Raw genomic sequence first — 17347 nt, forward strand, 5'->3', positions numbered from 1 at the left:
AGAGAGAGAAGAAGAAGAAGAAGAAGAAGAAGAAGATGTTGCGTGCAGGCCAGCATTCATTCAGTTATCAGGGTTCTCTAATACAAAGAAAATAAATACATAATGAAATATTCCTAAACCTAAAATATATACATAGACCAAAATACCCCTCCACACACACACAGATATATATATATATATATATATATATATATATATATATATATATATATTATCTATATTATGTAACAATCATCACTGACATTGTCTGACATTGTCTGCATCCCGACAAAGTTAAATGGGCTATTTGGCAGGGAGGGTCCTCACGTTCCCTCTTTATCATTACGTATACTCTGACATTATCTGCACCCCGATTATTCTTTAAAATAACCCTCACTCATAACCTCCAAAAGCCTTCCATCAACTATCATCATCCCAGCTGAACAAGATCAATACAGGTGCAGAAAATGGCCGCCGACGCCGGTACCGGATACTTGTCATCTTACTCCGACCGATTACCAGAATTAAAGGCCTTCGACGACACGAAAACCGGGGTAAAGGGCCTCGTCGACGCCGGCATCACCAAAATCCCGCGAATCTTCGTCCGCCCCGACGAGCTGGGCGGCAAAGAGCTCAACTCCGATAACATCGCCGGCCTCTCGATTCCAGTAATAAACCTCGGAGAAATTACCGGTGAGCGGCGGGCGGAAGTAGTGGAAGAGGTGCGGCGAGCGGCCAAGAGCTGGGGGTTTTTCCAGGTGGCGAACCACGGGATACCCACGAGCGTACTGGAAGAGATGCTGGAAAGGGTGCGCGAGTTTCACCATCAGCCGGCGGAGGTGAAGGCGGAGTACTACTCGCGGGATCGGATGAGGCGAGTGAGATTTGCTAGCAACTTCGACTTGTACTCGTCGCGATTTTCGAATTGGAGGGATAGTTTTGGTTGTGTTATGGGTCCCGACCCGCTTGATCCACGCGAGGTGCCTGTAGTCTGCAGGTAACGAATCGCTCCTTCCATTGATATACAGGGATGATTGGTCTGTTCTGTTCTGTTCTTCTCTCCTAACGTTTGGTATCCTAATAAAATATTATGGAAACGAAAATTTATCTTGTCAGTTTTCTATTGTTTGAATTGAAGAAACTCAAAATTAAGTTTTATAATTTTTATTTATTTTCACAATCTGTAATTAAAAATTTTAATACTTTTTAATTAATCATGTAAACTTAAATTAAATAAAAATATGCATAAATTATAAAAAATTTAAATATTTAATTTGCACTGTGGTGTTAAATGAATATATATATATATATATATATATATATATATATATATATATGCAGAGATGTAATAATGGAGTATTCAAAGCGAGTGAGGAGATTGGGAAATACTGTAGTTGAGCTATTATCAGAAGCGCTTGGGCTCAAACCTCACCACCTTGAAGACATGGACTGCACAGAGGGACAAATGATTCTGAGTCACTATTATCCGGCTTGTCCCGAGCCTGAACTCACCATGGGTACGAGCGAACATTCTGATCCTACTTTCCTCACCATCTTACTTCAAGATCAAAATGGTGGACTCCAAGTCTTTCATGAAAACCAGTGGGTCAATGTTTCACCCATACCTGGAGCTCTTCTCATCAACATTGGAGATCTTTTGCAGGCAAGCTTTTGCTTTTATAAGTCACTTTTCAAGGCTGTGTATTGATAAATGACATGCTTAAGATTTTGACACATGATTCATTTCGGAGAATAGTTTTTGATTCTCAAATTCAAATTTATACTTTTGTATGACATAATTTTAATTGATATCATGTTTTTTTTTTTCTTGCCCAAATCCCAAACCACTAAACACAGTGCTGAACATTTTTTTTTTTATTTTAACAAGTGACTCTAGATCCATGCATAGTATTTGTGCCTTGACTATTTCAAGTTTTACTTGCAGTAATACTGTAATAGCATGAACTAAATGATGCTGGGGTCTTTTTGAATGATTCACATTGTTTAATTCATGTTAGTGTTTTGACATTATGTGTTTAAAATATTAAGCGGTGAAAAGCACAGCTGTAATGCACGAATCTAAAGTCAATTCTAAGTAGAAAATGCCTAATCCTTTGATTTGGAAAGTTTAAAGTTTGTTCTTAAGCTTGGATTGGTCTAGATTTAGAAATATATATATATATATATATATATATATATTATAAAAAAAAAATTTAAAATTTTTTCCCAATCCTTATAAATTCATATTCAACATCCTAAATTCATACTTCCGAACAAACCAATTGCATTTGATAGTGTACATTCCATACTTTGAATTTGACTTTGTTGAATTGAATTAAAAGCAAACTCAACATTTCAGGTACTAAATTTGTAGTAGAAAGGGATTGAAGCTTGGAAAAGAGTCAACCTCAATGTTTTTAGTATTTTCTAAAAGCCAAAACTTATTTATTAGTAGTTTATGTGATCTTTTTTTTTACTTTTGTTTTGTTGCAGCTAGTATCTAATGACAATTTTCAAAGCGCAGAGCATCGAGTCCTAGCAAACCGTGTAGGCCCGAGGATCTCTATTGCATCTTTCTTTAGTCCACATTTCTACACATCGACGAGGGTTTACAGTCCAATTAAGGACTTATTGTCACAAGATAACCCCCCTTTATATAGGGAAACCTCCATGAAAGATTTCGTAGCATACTACGAATCAAAAGGCCTTGATAAGAAGCGATCAATAGCACATTTCAAGTTGTGAATAATCCAATATATGTATATTTCTGTGGAGTGAAAGTCGGGTGATGGAATGCAATAAGTAAAAATCAATATACATATGGCTGATTTCTTTCATATTTTATCTGCTTTCTCTACTGTGCTTAAGAACTGACTTTAGTGTATCCTCAAGCTACTGGCTTGAGTTAACATGCTTTAGTTTTAATAAAATTTATTCAACTTTATCATTTAAAAAAATAAGTATACATAACTATATATATACATACTTCTAAAAAATATCATGTGTACGTAATGCACGTGATTGCAAGAGTGTAATTTTGAGTTATCTTAAAATGAGTTATTGCACAACTTAGTTTGTTTAAATAAATTGACATTACAATACCATAATCAAATTTATAAATAAAAGTTTGAGTATTTAAAGTTATTTATAACAACTTATATATATATATATATATATATTATTACATAGGAACTCCAACCACCAACTAGTCTTTCAGACCCCTTGGTACAGCACCAAACCTACGGCTCAGCATCCTCTGCCCCTAGGTCTCGCTGATCAGAGCAAAGTCTGGATGCGAAAATGGCTTCCGTGCATGAGTTGAACATTCAGCCAACTCGACCTGCGGGACATATTTTCATTACCATCCACGGTCCCCTCTAACTCACAGATAACTCTCACCATCCATGGTCCCCGCTGGCTCACAGAGCAAACTCTCACTATCCTAGTCCCCGTTGGCTCACAGAGTAAACTCTCACCATCCACAGGTACCGTTGGCTCCGTGAGTGTATCTACCCGGAATTGAACCCCTGATACTCCTTTTTACATGTTGATGTCTTTCCACTGCGCCATGCCCGTGGGAGCACAATTTTATATTTTCTTGCAACTACAAAATATGGACAAGAACATGGACCCTAGATACTGCTACGATACATACAACGTAGATACAAGACTAATACAATGAATCTACATATATTTCTCCTGTTAAATATTAAATTTTATTATTTACCTGACATGCTATAAAATTGTAATGAATATAAGTGTGCCATTTTCATTTTTTTTTTAAATTTTGTAAAACTCGACATATTAGTAATTCAATTAATTGAATATGTCAACAAATCATTGAATTTTTTTTCATAACTTAAAGTTGTCAAGTTTTTCTTTTGTAATTTTCATTATTAATGAATCAAACGAAATAAATTCATAGTATAATACATAATTATACATTCAAAATATATTAAAATTTGTTGATAAAAAATTACGATTTTTATTTTTTATGAACTTACAATATCTACGTTAAATAGTTGCAAATACTGTATTTAGTCCAATGGTGGGAAAAATATAAAAAAAAAAAAAAACATAGGGCTTTTACCCCATTGTACTTGTTCATGTAAAACCTTTTTTCTTTTTCTTTTTTTAATTGCTTCAAAAACCAAAAAATTGGGCTTAAATAAAAGTTCTCTATATTTCTTTAAAAAAGTAGATTTTTTTGAGCCATTTCTTTTCTCAAATAAACTTGGAGCCATCTTTTCAGCTATTTTATTCAGAAAAAAATTGAAAAAAATGGATCATAATGTTCGTTCCTCGAAATTTCAAGCCATTTCATTTTAAAAAAACAATGCCAAAAAATGCAAAATAAAAAGCATTATGGAAAATTTGCTCTAGCAAGATTGGTCATTAGAGGCTTTCCATCTCTCTTCGCTCCCACTGCACTGAACAGCACGAAGTAAAGATGTCACACAAGATGTTCCCTTTTTACAAGTTAAATTGACCATGCACAGAACATCAAAACGAAAAGGAAAATACAACAAATTGAAAGCTTTGGATTGATTGCTTTACTAATTCCTTCTTGGAAGAGGATTAGAACTCAATCTAGGAAATCAGTAGACATGGAATGCGCTCTTACTCTTGGAGGAAGGAAGCCAAATCAACCCAAGATCGCCAATTAAGGTTCAAACTTGACCTATACTTCTCAAAATCAACTCAATTTATCATTGAAACTAAATTGGGTTGCAAGATCCTGTATTTAGCTCATGAAACTCTCAATTGGCGCCCAATTAGAACTTGATTCTTAAAAGCAAGCCCAATTTCCCAAACCAAATGTGAGTGATCCTCAACTTTCAATACCAAGTTAAAATCAATACAAACTTCCATTATCAATCATTGTTGAGGCCAACCCTTAGGCTAGGTTTGTTGATGGGAAATAAACCCTAATAGTGAACTCAAAAGAAAAGAGTGAGTTTGTTCAAATATATATACATAGAGTCACCACTTTATTTTTATTTTAAAAAGGTAAAAAATAAAAAATAAAGAAAAATCCTAAGAAAATGAGATTCTAGAGTTACTAAATTCATTTGTGTGAAGGAAAGGTACTTGAACAATCATTTAGATGATGGTTATCCTGGTAGGTTCCCTAACGACACCCATTAGAAATATGATTACCACATTTATGTGTGTTTGCGTGTGTCTCTCATTTTTTGAGAAAGATATTTTTTAGTGACTTCATTTGTGTGAAAGAAATGTACTTGAACAATCATTTAGATGATGGTTATCTTGTAGCTTCCTTAACGACACCCATTAAAAATATGATTACCACATTTATGTGTGTTTGCATGTGTCCCTCATTTTTTGAGAAAGAGATTTTTCATGTTACTATTGTGATATGGATTGGATAAATACAAAACATGGCGGAATAAATACAACAAGTAAATGAAACACAACTAGAGAATGATAAACAACAACAACAACAATAACAAGATTTACGTGATTCGACAAAACCTACATCCACGGAAGCAATGGCACAAACAATTTCACTAAGGAAATGTCAAAGTACACAATACAATTCACAATGATCTCTTTCACTGTCAATACATGCCCAGAATGACATATATAACAGTCCCTTGGAGGTTTCTCTCCAATTACCCAACCACCCCAACGTTCAAATTCAAAATTCAAAAATCTGCTCGCAGCCCAAAAATACTGGTCGACGAGAACAGAGGATTCGTCAACAATCCAGAGAAGGACACTCGTTGACAAGAACATGACATTCGTCGACGAGCCCATTTTCTGCACTCAGTATCTTAGGATCTCTAAGTTTTTGTTGCTCTTGGGATCTACTTGTCGACAAGCACAGGGCACTCGTCGATGAGTCCTTGTTGTACATCCCTTTTTCATTCCTTTGTTTATAAAAATCTAAGTGTAAGAGCCGCACTTTAAACAACAATCTCTACCTTGGCGATTATACGCCCTTAGGAGAACCCGAAAATATGTTTAACTGCATCGCCTTGAATTTGAAAAATGCTTGGTTGGGCTTGTGTTATTTATGGCTTTTATACTTTTATTTTTATAAGCAAAGAAGAAAGGAGGAAAAACACGAAGGGCGCAGCACAACAGGACTCGTCGACGAGGGGCCTATGCTCGTCGACGAGGGAACAACAGAGGTTCATCGACGAAGGTTCTAAAGCTCGTCGATGAACAATTACCTACAGCAGGAAATTTTCATATTTTTGGCATCGTCGACAAGAGCCCTATATTCGTCGACGAAGGGTCTTCTTGGTCTTGTCGACGAGACCCTGTGTTTGTCGACGAGAGGCACCTGGGCTGTGGTAGGTTTTCTGAATTTTGAATTTTTGAATGTTAGGTGGTTGGAAAAATGGGGGGAAACCTCCAAGGAAACTCTATGTATGTCATCTGGGCATATTTTGAGAGAGAGAGAGAGAGAGAGAGAGAGAGAGAGAGAGAGAGAGAGAGAGAGAGAGAGAGAGAGATGATCATTAGAGAAGTGTATTGTGTACATTTTGATTTTCTTAGGGAAATTTGTGTGCCATTGCTTTCGTGGATGTAGGCTTTGCCGAACCACGTAAATCTTTGTGTTGATCTTGTTCTGGTTGTTTGTGTTATTTACATTTACTTGTTGTTTATTCCACTGTGCATCTTCATTATACGATCCATATTACAACAAATTGGTATCAGAGCTATTGTTGTTATGACATCGGGATCGTCTTCTGCAAGATTTGACATTGTCAAATTCGAGGGAAATGAAAACTTTTGTTTATGGTAGAGGAGAGTGAAAGATATTCTAGTGCAGCGAGGAATGGCTAAAGCATTGCTTGATACTCAACCGGAAGGAATGAATGAGACAACATGGGTAGATTCGAAAGCAAAGGCAGTGTCGACAATACGCTTGTGTTTGGCCGACGAAGTTCTCCATCGGGTCATGGAGGAGGATTCTCCAATGGTTATCCGGCGAAAGTTAAAAAGTCGGCACATGTCTAAATAATTCAATAACAAAATTTTTCTTAAACAACGTTTATATTGGCTTAAGATGGTAGAAGGATCTAGTCTAGATCAACACATCAATGCGTTTAATCAAATCATAAGTGATCGTATGAGAGTTGATGTGAAGTTTGATGAGGATGATAAAGCTTTGATGCTATTAAATTCTTTGCCTTAGACTCATACCTATGAAAATCTTGTGACCACTCTTACGTGGAGAAAAAAAACACTTGATTTAGAAGAAGTAACAAGTGTTTTGTTAAATTTTCATCAAAGATTGAAAATATGTGATGAAGGAGAAGGACTTGTGGCAAAGAGCATTAATGAGCGAGGCAAAGGAAAGTTTAAAATTGGGTCTGATTAGAAATTCAGGAATCAATCCAAGAAGAAGAAAGAAATTCGATGTGCGATAAAAAGGGGCATGTGAAACCAGAGTGTCCAGATTGGAAGAAGGGAAATGTTAATAAGCATGAGGGGGTTTCTAAATCTGTGAATGTCATTTGAGAAGAGGATTCAGCGGATGGTGATGTTCTATTAGTTTTAGCAGAGTCGGATAATAAGACGAACTCTTGGATACTTGACTCGACATGTTCTTATCACATGTCTCGAAACAAGGAGTGGCTCAGCACTTATAGGTTAGTAAATTCTGGATCAGTTCTTATGGGTAATGATGCTTCTTGTAAGATCGTTGGCATAGAAAATGTAAAGATAAAGATATTTGATGATGCTGTAAGAACATTGTGTAATATAAGACATATACTTGAGTTGAGAAAGAATTTGATATCTCTTGGCACTTGATATTCTAATGGCTTTAATTACAAGTCCAAAGGTGGAGTCTTGATAGTATGGAAAGGTAATCTGACTGTGATGAAAGGGTAGAAGTTGGATGGGAATATTTTCACATTGCAGGGAACTACCGTTGTAGGTGGAGTTGCAGCCATGGGTGCTGAATCAGATGAGTCCGTCTTGTCACAAGATAACCCCCCTTTATATAGGGAAACCTCCATGAAAGACTTCATAGCATACTACCAATCAAAAGGCCTTGATAAGAAGCGATCAATAGCACATTTCAAGTTGTGAATAATCCAATATATGTATATTTCTATGGAGTGGAAGTCGGGTGATGGAATGCAATAAGTAAAAATCAGTATACATATGGCTAATTTCTTTCATATTTTATCTGCTTTCTCTACTGTGCTTAAGAACTGGCTTTAGTGTATCGTCAAGCTACTGGCTTGAGTCAACTTGCTTTAGTTTTAATAAAATTCGTTCAACTTTATCATTTCAAAAAAATAAAAGTATACGGAGATCCTGACGCACTATCAGGCCTCCATTAAGGTATGATTTTGATGAGTTAGTATCTTAAGCTTTCCGACACCATCGAATGATGACGGCAACTACAAGGTGGAAGAACACCGGACGACGATGACGTCTACATGGAGAAGGAGTTCCGGAGTTCTGAACGGTGACTACATGTGACGCCCCGAAACCCGCCAAGTGGGGCCCGGGTGCCACGTGTTCCAATCACCTGTATCTGATACCATAATTAACATGCACGCAGCGACACATAAATAAATAACCTCAAATAAATACCAGAGTTCTATATAACAACCCAAAAACGAACACTACCACATCCAGATATCCATATCCACATCCAGCATTTAAAACATAACCCAGTACAAATATATCTATACATATATCAGTTTCTCACAATACCTCAAAAAGAAACCAGAAAAAACAGTCCCAGCCTAGGCCTTCAAACCCGATCTCCAGAAGAACCTGAAAATTTGTTAATCCACTAGGGTAAGACACTTCTCAATAAGGGTGCAATAAATTATAATAGTGTGTGACAACTGAGTTTTAATATTTATATTTCAAAATAAACTGCTTCTTAAATAACATCAATAACAACTAAGAAAACATATCGTTAATAACATTATTGACATCTAATATCATACACACATCCAATATGCACAAGTACATAATTTTTTATGCAGGCGAAAGTCCCTGAGAATAAGGAAGATTACTCGCCCATACAAGTAGCTTCCCTCTGCTTTGGTACTAAAACTACCTACCAGGGCACTCACCTTACTCAATAAGCCCCAAGTGAAGTATTACCTCGCCGCCAGTATACACATCTTTATTATTTTAAAGGCGAAAGTTTTCGAGAATCGGGATGTCTACTGGCCCATACAAGTAGCATCCCTTTGCACTTCAATTCGTCGACGAGGCGGCATCTTCGCCGACGAATCCACCACATAATTCGTTGACGAGGATTTCCCGAGAACCCCCAAAACCTCTCGGCATTTTCTCGTCGATGAGGCTCTGAATTTCATCGACGAGACTCTGAAGGAATTCGTCGACGAATGTGATCCTTCATCGACGAACCCAGTTTATGAAGGTTTGGGTCTCTACACTACTGATGTACTACGGGTAAGTCGTGGGGATTGGATACTGATGAATAGTGGTGCCTGTGTGGGCCATATGTCACGGAAACTGGAGTGGTGCCTGTGTGGGCCATGTTATATCCTGTGTGGATAATGGCGCTTGTGTGGGCCATGTTATGTACCTTGTGTGGGCCACGTTATATCTTGTGTGGATAATGGTGCCTATGTGGGTCATGTTATGTACCTTGTGTGGGTAGTGGTGCCTATGTGGACCATGTGTAGATAAGAAGTACGTAGGTGCCAGTGTGGGCCACGTACTGATATGTACACAGTTGCTCTGCGTGGGCCATGTACTGAGGACATTGGTAGACGAAGTATAAGTTGCGTGATTCCTGTGTGGATGTGTTGTGCATGTGAATTTAATTAAAACATAATATTAATGGTATAACATATTGTGACTGCATATGTGTGCATGCGGCGAGGTAAACATACAAATGGGGGCTTTCTGAGAAAGGCGAGTGCTCTGCTAGGTAGTTTCTTGGTATTTGAACTGGGTCAAAGGTCTTGTAAATATCCTATTTGGTTTCTTAGCGGCTAAGTTTCAACCAAAAATTTCTCTCTCTCTCTCTCTCTCTCTCTCTCTCTCTCTCTCTCTCTCTCTCTATAAGCTGCAAATCTCTCTCTCTCTCTCTCTTTAGGATTCTTCGCCGTTCGTTGTCCGTTTCCAAAAACGGAGGGTATTGCGTGCATCAGAAGAGAAAACTCTACACTTTTAGTGGATCGGATCATCATTTCGGAGAGTTTCGGGTTTTCCCAAAAATCGAGGTAGGAATCTAATCCTAGTTTCGATTGGATATTTGGTTAGCAGTAGAAAACATAGTAAGGTTATGTTCTGTAGTTTTAGGTTTTCGGGATCTCGGGTTGTCGATTTGGACCGTTTTCATACGAAGTTTCATTTCGAGTATAAGGTAAGGGGAACTTGATTACAACAGCTATTTTGGAAAACTAAACTGCTAAAAAGTTAGTTTATGTTATTATGTATGATTTACCTGCTTATTTGTGAAATTCTACTAAGTAGAAATGCTGGTTTGACGATTTTACGATTTTTGGTAAAAACGAGGATTTCGACGTGTGATCTCCAAATTTTATAAATATTGTTTATTTGTGTTTATACTATAGTAGGAGAGGCTCTCGAATCCTTTATTTATTCAGTTAAACTATGTATATTGAATTTCTATCATTTAGCGGGTTTTTGAAGTAAACTTGTCTGACATATGTTGAAATGGAAATGGATGGAATTTTCTATACTATTGATATAGAATATGGGAACGAAGTTCCAAATTTTTTATACTGAGAATATGATAAACGGAGGCCAGTGAAACACCAAGCTGAATCAGTAAACAAAGTGGGGTAAACTTAGTGGAAAGATGCCGGTTTGAACCCAATGTTATTATTTGAATTTGTGAAAAATACTGGAATTGTGCAGGTTATCATATTTTTATAAATTGAATTTATGATACACGGAACCACAGCTTGAGAGTCCCTGGAGGGTTGAAAAATACTTTCTTTGTAGAGTTGAAATAAACTACTGTTATATGATACGGCACGATATCGTAGCTAGATGTACACGTGCAACCACACGTATTAAACGATGTGGGTACCAAGATGGTCAGCTAGCAGGGTGAAACCATTGGCTGATATTGGGCCAATGGAGGCAGTCGAATCGTAAGTAGGTACTCGGCAGTGTCTGCACGAACAGGGCATTGGACGAGTACTAGTGCACAACCTGGGCCACAAGGTAAAACTGGTTATAGAGATATTTTGCTGTTGGTCATCTGATAAATCATTAAATGGTTGAAAGACAGATGTGAGAATTTTGTAATATGAATAATGATATACCTGATGCAATACTGTATTGTAAATATTTGATTTGTACTTCAGATGTTGAATTAAAATATGCATGTATGTAGTCACACACTATTGTAACTCTTTCTTCCTTACTGAGAGGTGTCTCACCCTATCATACAACCTTTGTTTTTAGGTCCATCAGTACATCGGTCCTAGTAGCTAAAGGGGCCGGGGAATCATATTTTGGGTTAGCTTACGTAAGCATATGAATTTTGTATTTAACTTGATGACTGTCCTTTTTGGAGGGTTGTAATATGACGATTATTCTAAGTCCGAATTTATGGAAATTATGGATGTATTAGTGAACTCTAGTATAAGTCTAGTAGAAATCCCAATGGATGTTTATGTTTTTTCGAGACATTTACATCATTATTATGTATGTTTTATACCCATATGTCCATATTTAGGGCAGGTTGTTTCCACATCTTGAATAGGTATAGGTATTATGTATGAATAAGTGACACCTGGGTCCGTGTAAAAAGGGTCGTGTCGTTACAGTTGGTATCAGAGGCCGTAATTAGTCAGAAGTATGAATTGTTTCATGTTGCCTAGTTAGGGATATGTGTTAAACTAAGAAGTTTCAAGTTGTGATAGTCTTGAATATACCAGAGTATAGGACAAGGATAAGGTCTTGAATTTTTCTTTGTATATCTGGAGATGAAAATTCATCGATAGACTTCTGTGTTTTTTTGGATCAGTCGAAAGGTTCAGAAAATCATGGCAATCCATTGACGATTTTTTTTCCTAGTAGAAGGGTGAAATTCGAGTTAGAATGAGGATGTCAAATTTATGGAGTATGTCAATGTTAAGAATGTGAACTTGGAGAGTTAACCTTATATTGTGATAGGAGTAGTTGATGGGTAGGTTATTACCTGGCTAATGGGTTTTTTGTAAATGCTTTCAGGATGGAATCCAGGGATATCACTGCCAATGTGGGTGGCAGTAGTAGTAAGGGTTAAACTGCACTGAAAAGATCATCCTACGGCTTAGTTGGGTTGCTCCATTGAGCATTTCACCATATTGAAGCCCTTTGCTTTTGTGGGCAGTGCAGATCCAATTCGTGCTGAGCATTGGATCTAGGAGATCGAAAAGATCCTAAATGTGTTAAACTGTACTGAAAAAAAGAAAGTCACCTTCGCCACGTTCAAGTTGGCAGGGGAGGCTGAGAGATGGTGGGGGTCTGTTAAGTAGATGGAAGAGCACTGATCGATACCGATAGCGTTGACGTGGGCTCGATTCAAGGAGCTCTTCTTTGAACGTTATTTTTCGGCCACAATTAGAAATGCAAAAATGGAGGAATTCATGAATCTGACGCAGGGATCACTGACAGTGCAACAGTACGCTGCCAAATTTTAGGAGCTGTCTCGATTTGCTTCCTTTGTGATTCCTGATGAAGCGAAGAAGGCTTGGAAGTTTCAGAGGGGACTGAGGAGTGAGATCCATAAGTAGACGACGATCTTGCAGTTGTAGGATTTCTCTACGTTGGTTGATAAAGCCACGATAGCAGAGGAGTGTTTACTGGACGATGCAGAGGTTCAGGCTACGAAGAAGAGGCTAGCGCCTCCTAATTATTCGTTTGGAGAAGGACAGAGTAAGTGGAAGAAGAATAGTGGTGGCACGTCCTAGAATTCCACAAGTGTTCCACGTTGTTCTTTATGTGGTAAGAAACACTAGGGGCAGTGTTGGTTGTCTACGGGAGCCTGTATGCGGTGTGGTAGACAAGGACATCAGATGAGAGACTGTCTGAGGCAGGGGAATGATGGAGTCTCGCAACAGCAATACATAGGGAATGCTTCGACACAGCGTGGCAGTTAGCAAGGGGGTACTGCCTAGGCTAGGGTATATTCCTTGACTCCTGGTGACGCTGAGAACGCTGGTGATGTAGTCACAGGTGTCATTTACATGCTTCCTCATAATGTTGTAGTATTATTTGATTCCGGGTTAACACATTCTTTTATTTTCAGAGACTTTGTTAAATTGTGTGAATTTGAAGTGCAATTGTTAGATTATGAACTGGTGGTGGCTACACCATCTGGATCTATGGTAGGGTGTAGCAAGGTAGTTAGGGACTTCCCGATTGAAATACAGGGGAGGATACTACCAGTTAATCTTGTGGTATACGACATGTATGGCTTTGATATTATCTTAGGGTGGCTTTGATATTATCTTAGGGATGGACTGGTTGTTTGCCAGTATTGATTGCCGCAAGAGGGAGGTGATGTTTAGACCACCAGGAAAGCAGGAATTTCAGTTTCTTGGATCGTGTGTGCATTCTACACCACGTATCCTTTCTGCTATGCAAGCTAGGAGGCTACTTCGTAGGCAGTGCCAAAGATATTTGGCAATTGTGAAAGACACACCAGTGGGAGAACGGGAATTGGAAGTGATTTATGTGGTACGCGAATTCCCTGATGTGTTTCCAAAGGACTTACTAGGATTACCTCCACACCGTGAGTTGGAATTTGCCATAGAATTAGCTCCAGATACGGCGCCGATATCGAAAGCTCCGTATCGTATGGCTCTAGTTGAGCTAAAAGAGTTAAAGGAACAACTTCAAGAGTTACTTGACAAGGGGTACATTCGACCTAGTGTTTCTCCTTGGGGAGCACCAGTGTTATTTGTGAAAAAGAAGGATGGATCGATAAGGATGTGCATCGACTATCGAGAACTGAATAAGGTAACGATAAAGAACAAGTATCTGCTACCCAAGATCGATGATCTGTTTGATCAACTTCAGCGCACGCAGGTCTTCTCTAAAATTGACCTACGGTGTGGGTATCACCAGCTGAAGGTGAAAGCGGAGGACATCTCGAAAATTGCATTTTGAGTCGAGTACAGCCATTTTGAATTTATGGTTATGCCTTTTGGTTTGACTAATGCACCTGCAACATTTATGGATTTGATGAACAGGGTCTTCCATGAATATTTAGACCGGTTCATTGTGGTATTTATTGATGACATCTTAGTGTATTCCAAGAGTGCTGCAGAACATGAAGTTCATTTGAGGCTAGTATTGCAAATGCTTCGAGATAAGAAGTTATATGCTAAACTGAAGAAGTATGAGTTCTAGCTGGAACAAATTGCATTTATGGGGCACGTGGAGTCTAAAGAAGGTGTATCAATAGACCAGAGTAAGATAGAAGCAGTAGTGGACTGGGTGAGATCGAAGAATGTACAGGAGGTCAGAAGTTTTCTAGGTCTTGCAAGTTACTACCGTCGGTTTGTTGAAGGGTTCTCTAGTTTGGCAGGTCCTTTGACGAAACTCACACGGAAAAGCGAGAGATATGATTGGATAGATGAGTGCGAGCTGAGTTTTCAAGAGCTGAAACGGCGACTGGTCACTGCTCCAGTTCTGACTCTTCCATCCAGTGATGGTGTTTTTGTTATATACGATGATGCTTCGAAAAAGGGTCTGGACTGTGTTCTAATGCAGCAGGGTAAAGTAGTGGCTTATGCTTCTTGTTAACTCAAAGAATATGAGAAGAACTACCCGACGCATGATTAAGAATTAGCAGCAGTAGTGTTTGCACTGAAAATTTGGAGGCACTTCTTATACGGTGAAAGGTGTGAGATTTTTACCGACCATAAAAGTCTTAAATACTTTTTCACCTAGAAGGAGCTCAATATGAGACAACGTAGGTGGCTTGAATTGATTAAAGACTACAATTGTTTTATTAGCTATCACCCAGGAAAAGTTAATGTGGTAGCTGATGCTCTAAGTCAGAAGTCAGTTGATGCGATAATCTCTGCAGTGCAGGTTCAGCATCAGATCTACATAGACCTTGTGAGATTGAGTTTGGAAATAGTGAAAGGAAACCATCAGGTTATCCTTGTTAGCTTGGTGGTACAGCCGACTTTGCAGAAGAGGATTCGTATAGCGTAGAAGGAGGATCCCGAGTTGGTTGATATTATGGAAGGAATCCAGAAGGGGCTAAAGCCGGATTTCAGTGTCTTTGGCTATGGGATATTGAGATTTCGTGGCAGGGTTTGTGTACAGAATGATGTTGGGATTAGACGGGTCATTCTAGAGGAGGCACATCGTTCATTTTATACTGTACATCCTGGTAGTACGAAAATGTACCGGGATTTGAGGGAACCTTTCTGGTGGTTTAACATGAAAAGAGAGATCGCTCGATCTGTAGAACAATGCCTGACATGTCAGCAGATTAAAGTAGAGCATTAGAAGCCAACAGAACCACTTTAACCACTCGACGTCCCTGAGTGGAAGTAGGAACATGTCTCGATGGATTTTGTGACGGGTTTACCTGCGGCGGTGCATGGACAGAATGTCATATGGGTTATAGTAGATTGGTTGACGAAGACTGCACACTTCATTCCAATCAGAGTCAGCTACTCTTTGAGTAGGCTAGCAGAACTTTATGTGCAGGAAGTGATACGACTCCATGGTGTTCTTATATCTATTGTTTCAGATCGGGATCCGCGTTTTACATCTCATTTCTGGAAGAGTTTATAGCATGCCTTAGGATCGCGATTGACGTTTAGATATGGCACCTTATGAGGCTTTGTATGGTTGTCCGTGTTGATCTCCGTTGTACTGGGATCAAGTAGGTGAGCGGAAAATATTAGGTCCAGAACTGATTCAGCAGACCTCTGCAAAGATCGCATTGATCAAGGAAAGGATTAAAGCAACCCAGAGTCGGCAGAAGAGTTATGCTGATACTCGTCGGCGAGAGTTGGAATTTGTAGTATGAGACATGGTATTCTTGAGAATCGCTCTGATGAAAAGGGTGATGAGATTCGGGAAGAAGGGGAAGCTAAGTCCTCGGTATGTCAACCCTCTTGAAATCCTTGAAAGGATAGGTTCAGTTATTTATCAAGTGGCTTTACCTCCAGCATTATCCAGAGTCCATGATGTATTCCACGTGTCTGTACTGAGGAAGTACGTACCAGAACCATCGCATGTACTGAGTCATGAACCTCTAGAGATTAGTGATATCTTATCATATGAGGAAGTACCAGTGCAGATATTAGATCAGAAAGTACAACAGTTACGGACTAAGGACATACCTCTTGTGAAGGTATTATGGCGTAACCATACAGTAGAAGAAGCTTCATGGGAATTAGAATCTGAGATTCGCCAGAAGCACCCACAGTTATTTGATAGTACATGAATATGTAATTGATGATATAGGTTAAATGATATAACCTTTAGGGGAGTTTTGTTTATGTATGTAAATTGCCGATGTATCTTTTGGGTAACCAATGTATTCCTTCGCCGTATATGAGGTTATGTAATGAAATTAGGCCAAAGTCACTTTGTAGGTGATGGTCAACTCTTTTATAAGTGAAATTATAAGAAAAGATTATGTTAACAATTGGTTGTAAATTTCGAGGATGAAATTCTTATAAGGAGGGGAGATTGTAGAGACCCGAACCTTCATAAACTGGGTTCATCGACGAAGGATCACATTCATCGACGAAATTCAGAGCCTCGTCGACGAGAAAATGCCAAGAGGTTTTGGGAATTCTCGGGAAATCCTCGTCGACGAAATTCAGGGCCTCATCGACGAATTGTGTGGTCGATTTGTCGACAAAGACGCCGCCTCGTCGATGAATTGGACCAGGTCAAAGGTCCTATAAATATCCTATTTGGTTTCTTAGAGGCTTAATTTCATCCAAAAAGCTATCTCTCTCTCTCTAAGTTGCGAATCTCTCTCTCTCTCTCTCTCTCTAGGATTCTTCACCATTCATCGTCTGTTTCCAAAAATGGAGGGTACTGTATGGATTAGAAGAGAAAACTCTACACTTTTAGTGGATCAGATCGTCGCTTCAGAGAGTTTTGGGTTTTCCCAAAAATCAAGGTAGGAATCTGATCCTAGTTTTGATTGGATATTTGGTTAGCAGTAGAAAACATAGTAAGATTATGTTCTGTAGTTTTAGGTTTTCGAGATCTCGAGTTGTCGATTTGGACTGTTTTCGTACGAAGTTTCATTTCGAGTATAAGGTAAGGGGAGCTTGATTACAACAACTATTTTGGAAAAGTAAACTACTAAAAAGTTCGTTTATGTTATTATGTATGATTTACCTGCTTATTTGTGAAATTCTACTGAGTAGAAATG

At 38.5% G+C, this 17347-nt stretch overlaps 1 protein-coding gene across 2 annotated transcripts; it reads left to right on the forward strand.

Moving 5' to 3' along the window:
* The first annotated feature begins 317 nt into the window (after window positions 1-317).
* On the forward strand, window positions 318-8270 carry LOC131151979 (1-aminocyclopropane-1-carboxylate oxidase homolog 3-like). 2 transcript variants are annotated; one of them, XM_058103519.1, is made up of 4 exons: window positions 354-976; window positions 1321-1642; window positions 2473-2753; window positions 8083-8270. In XM_058103519.1, the coding sequence occupies exons 1-3, from the start codon at window positions 447-449 to the stop codon at window positions 2722-2724; spliced, it is 1104 nt and encodes a 367-aa protein (XP_057959502.1). In that variant the 5' UTR covers window positions 354-446; the 3' UTR covers window positions 2725-2753; window positions 8083-8270. The 2 variants fall into 2 exon arrangements, with proteins under 2 accessions (XP_057959503.1, XP_057959502.1); XM_058103520.1 differs by lacking the exon at window positions 8083-8270 and having other exon boundaries at window positions 318-976; window positions 2473-2816.
* The last annotated feature ends 9077 nt before the right edge of the window (window positions 8271-17347 follow it).

This window comes from Malania oleifera, chromosome 3 (assembly GCF_029873635.1).
Source record: "Malania oleifera isolate guangnan ecotype guangnan chromosome 3, ASM2987363v1, whole genome shotgun sequence".
NCBI lineage: Eukaryota > Viridiplantae > Streptophyta > Magnoliopsida > Santalales > Ximeniaceae > Malania > Malania oleifera.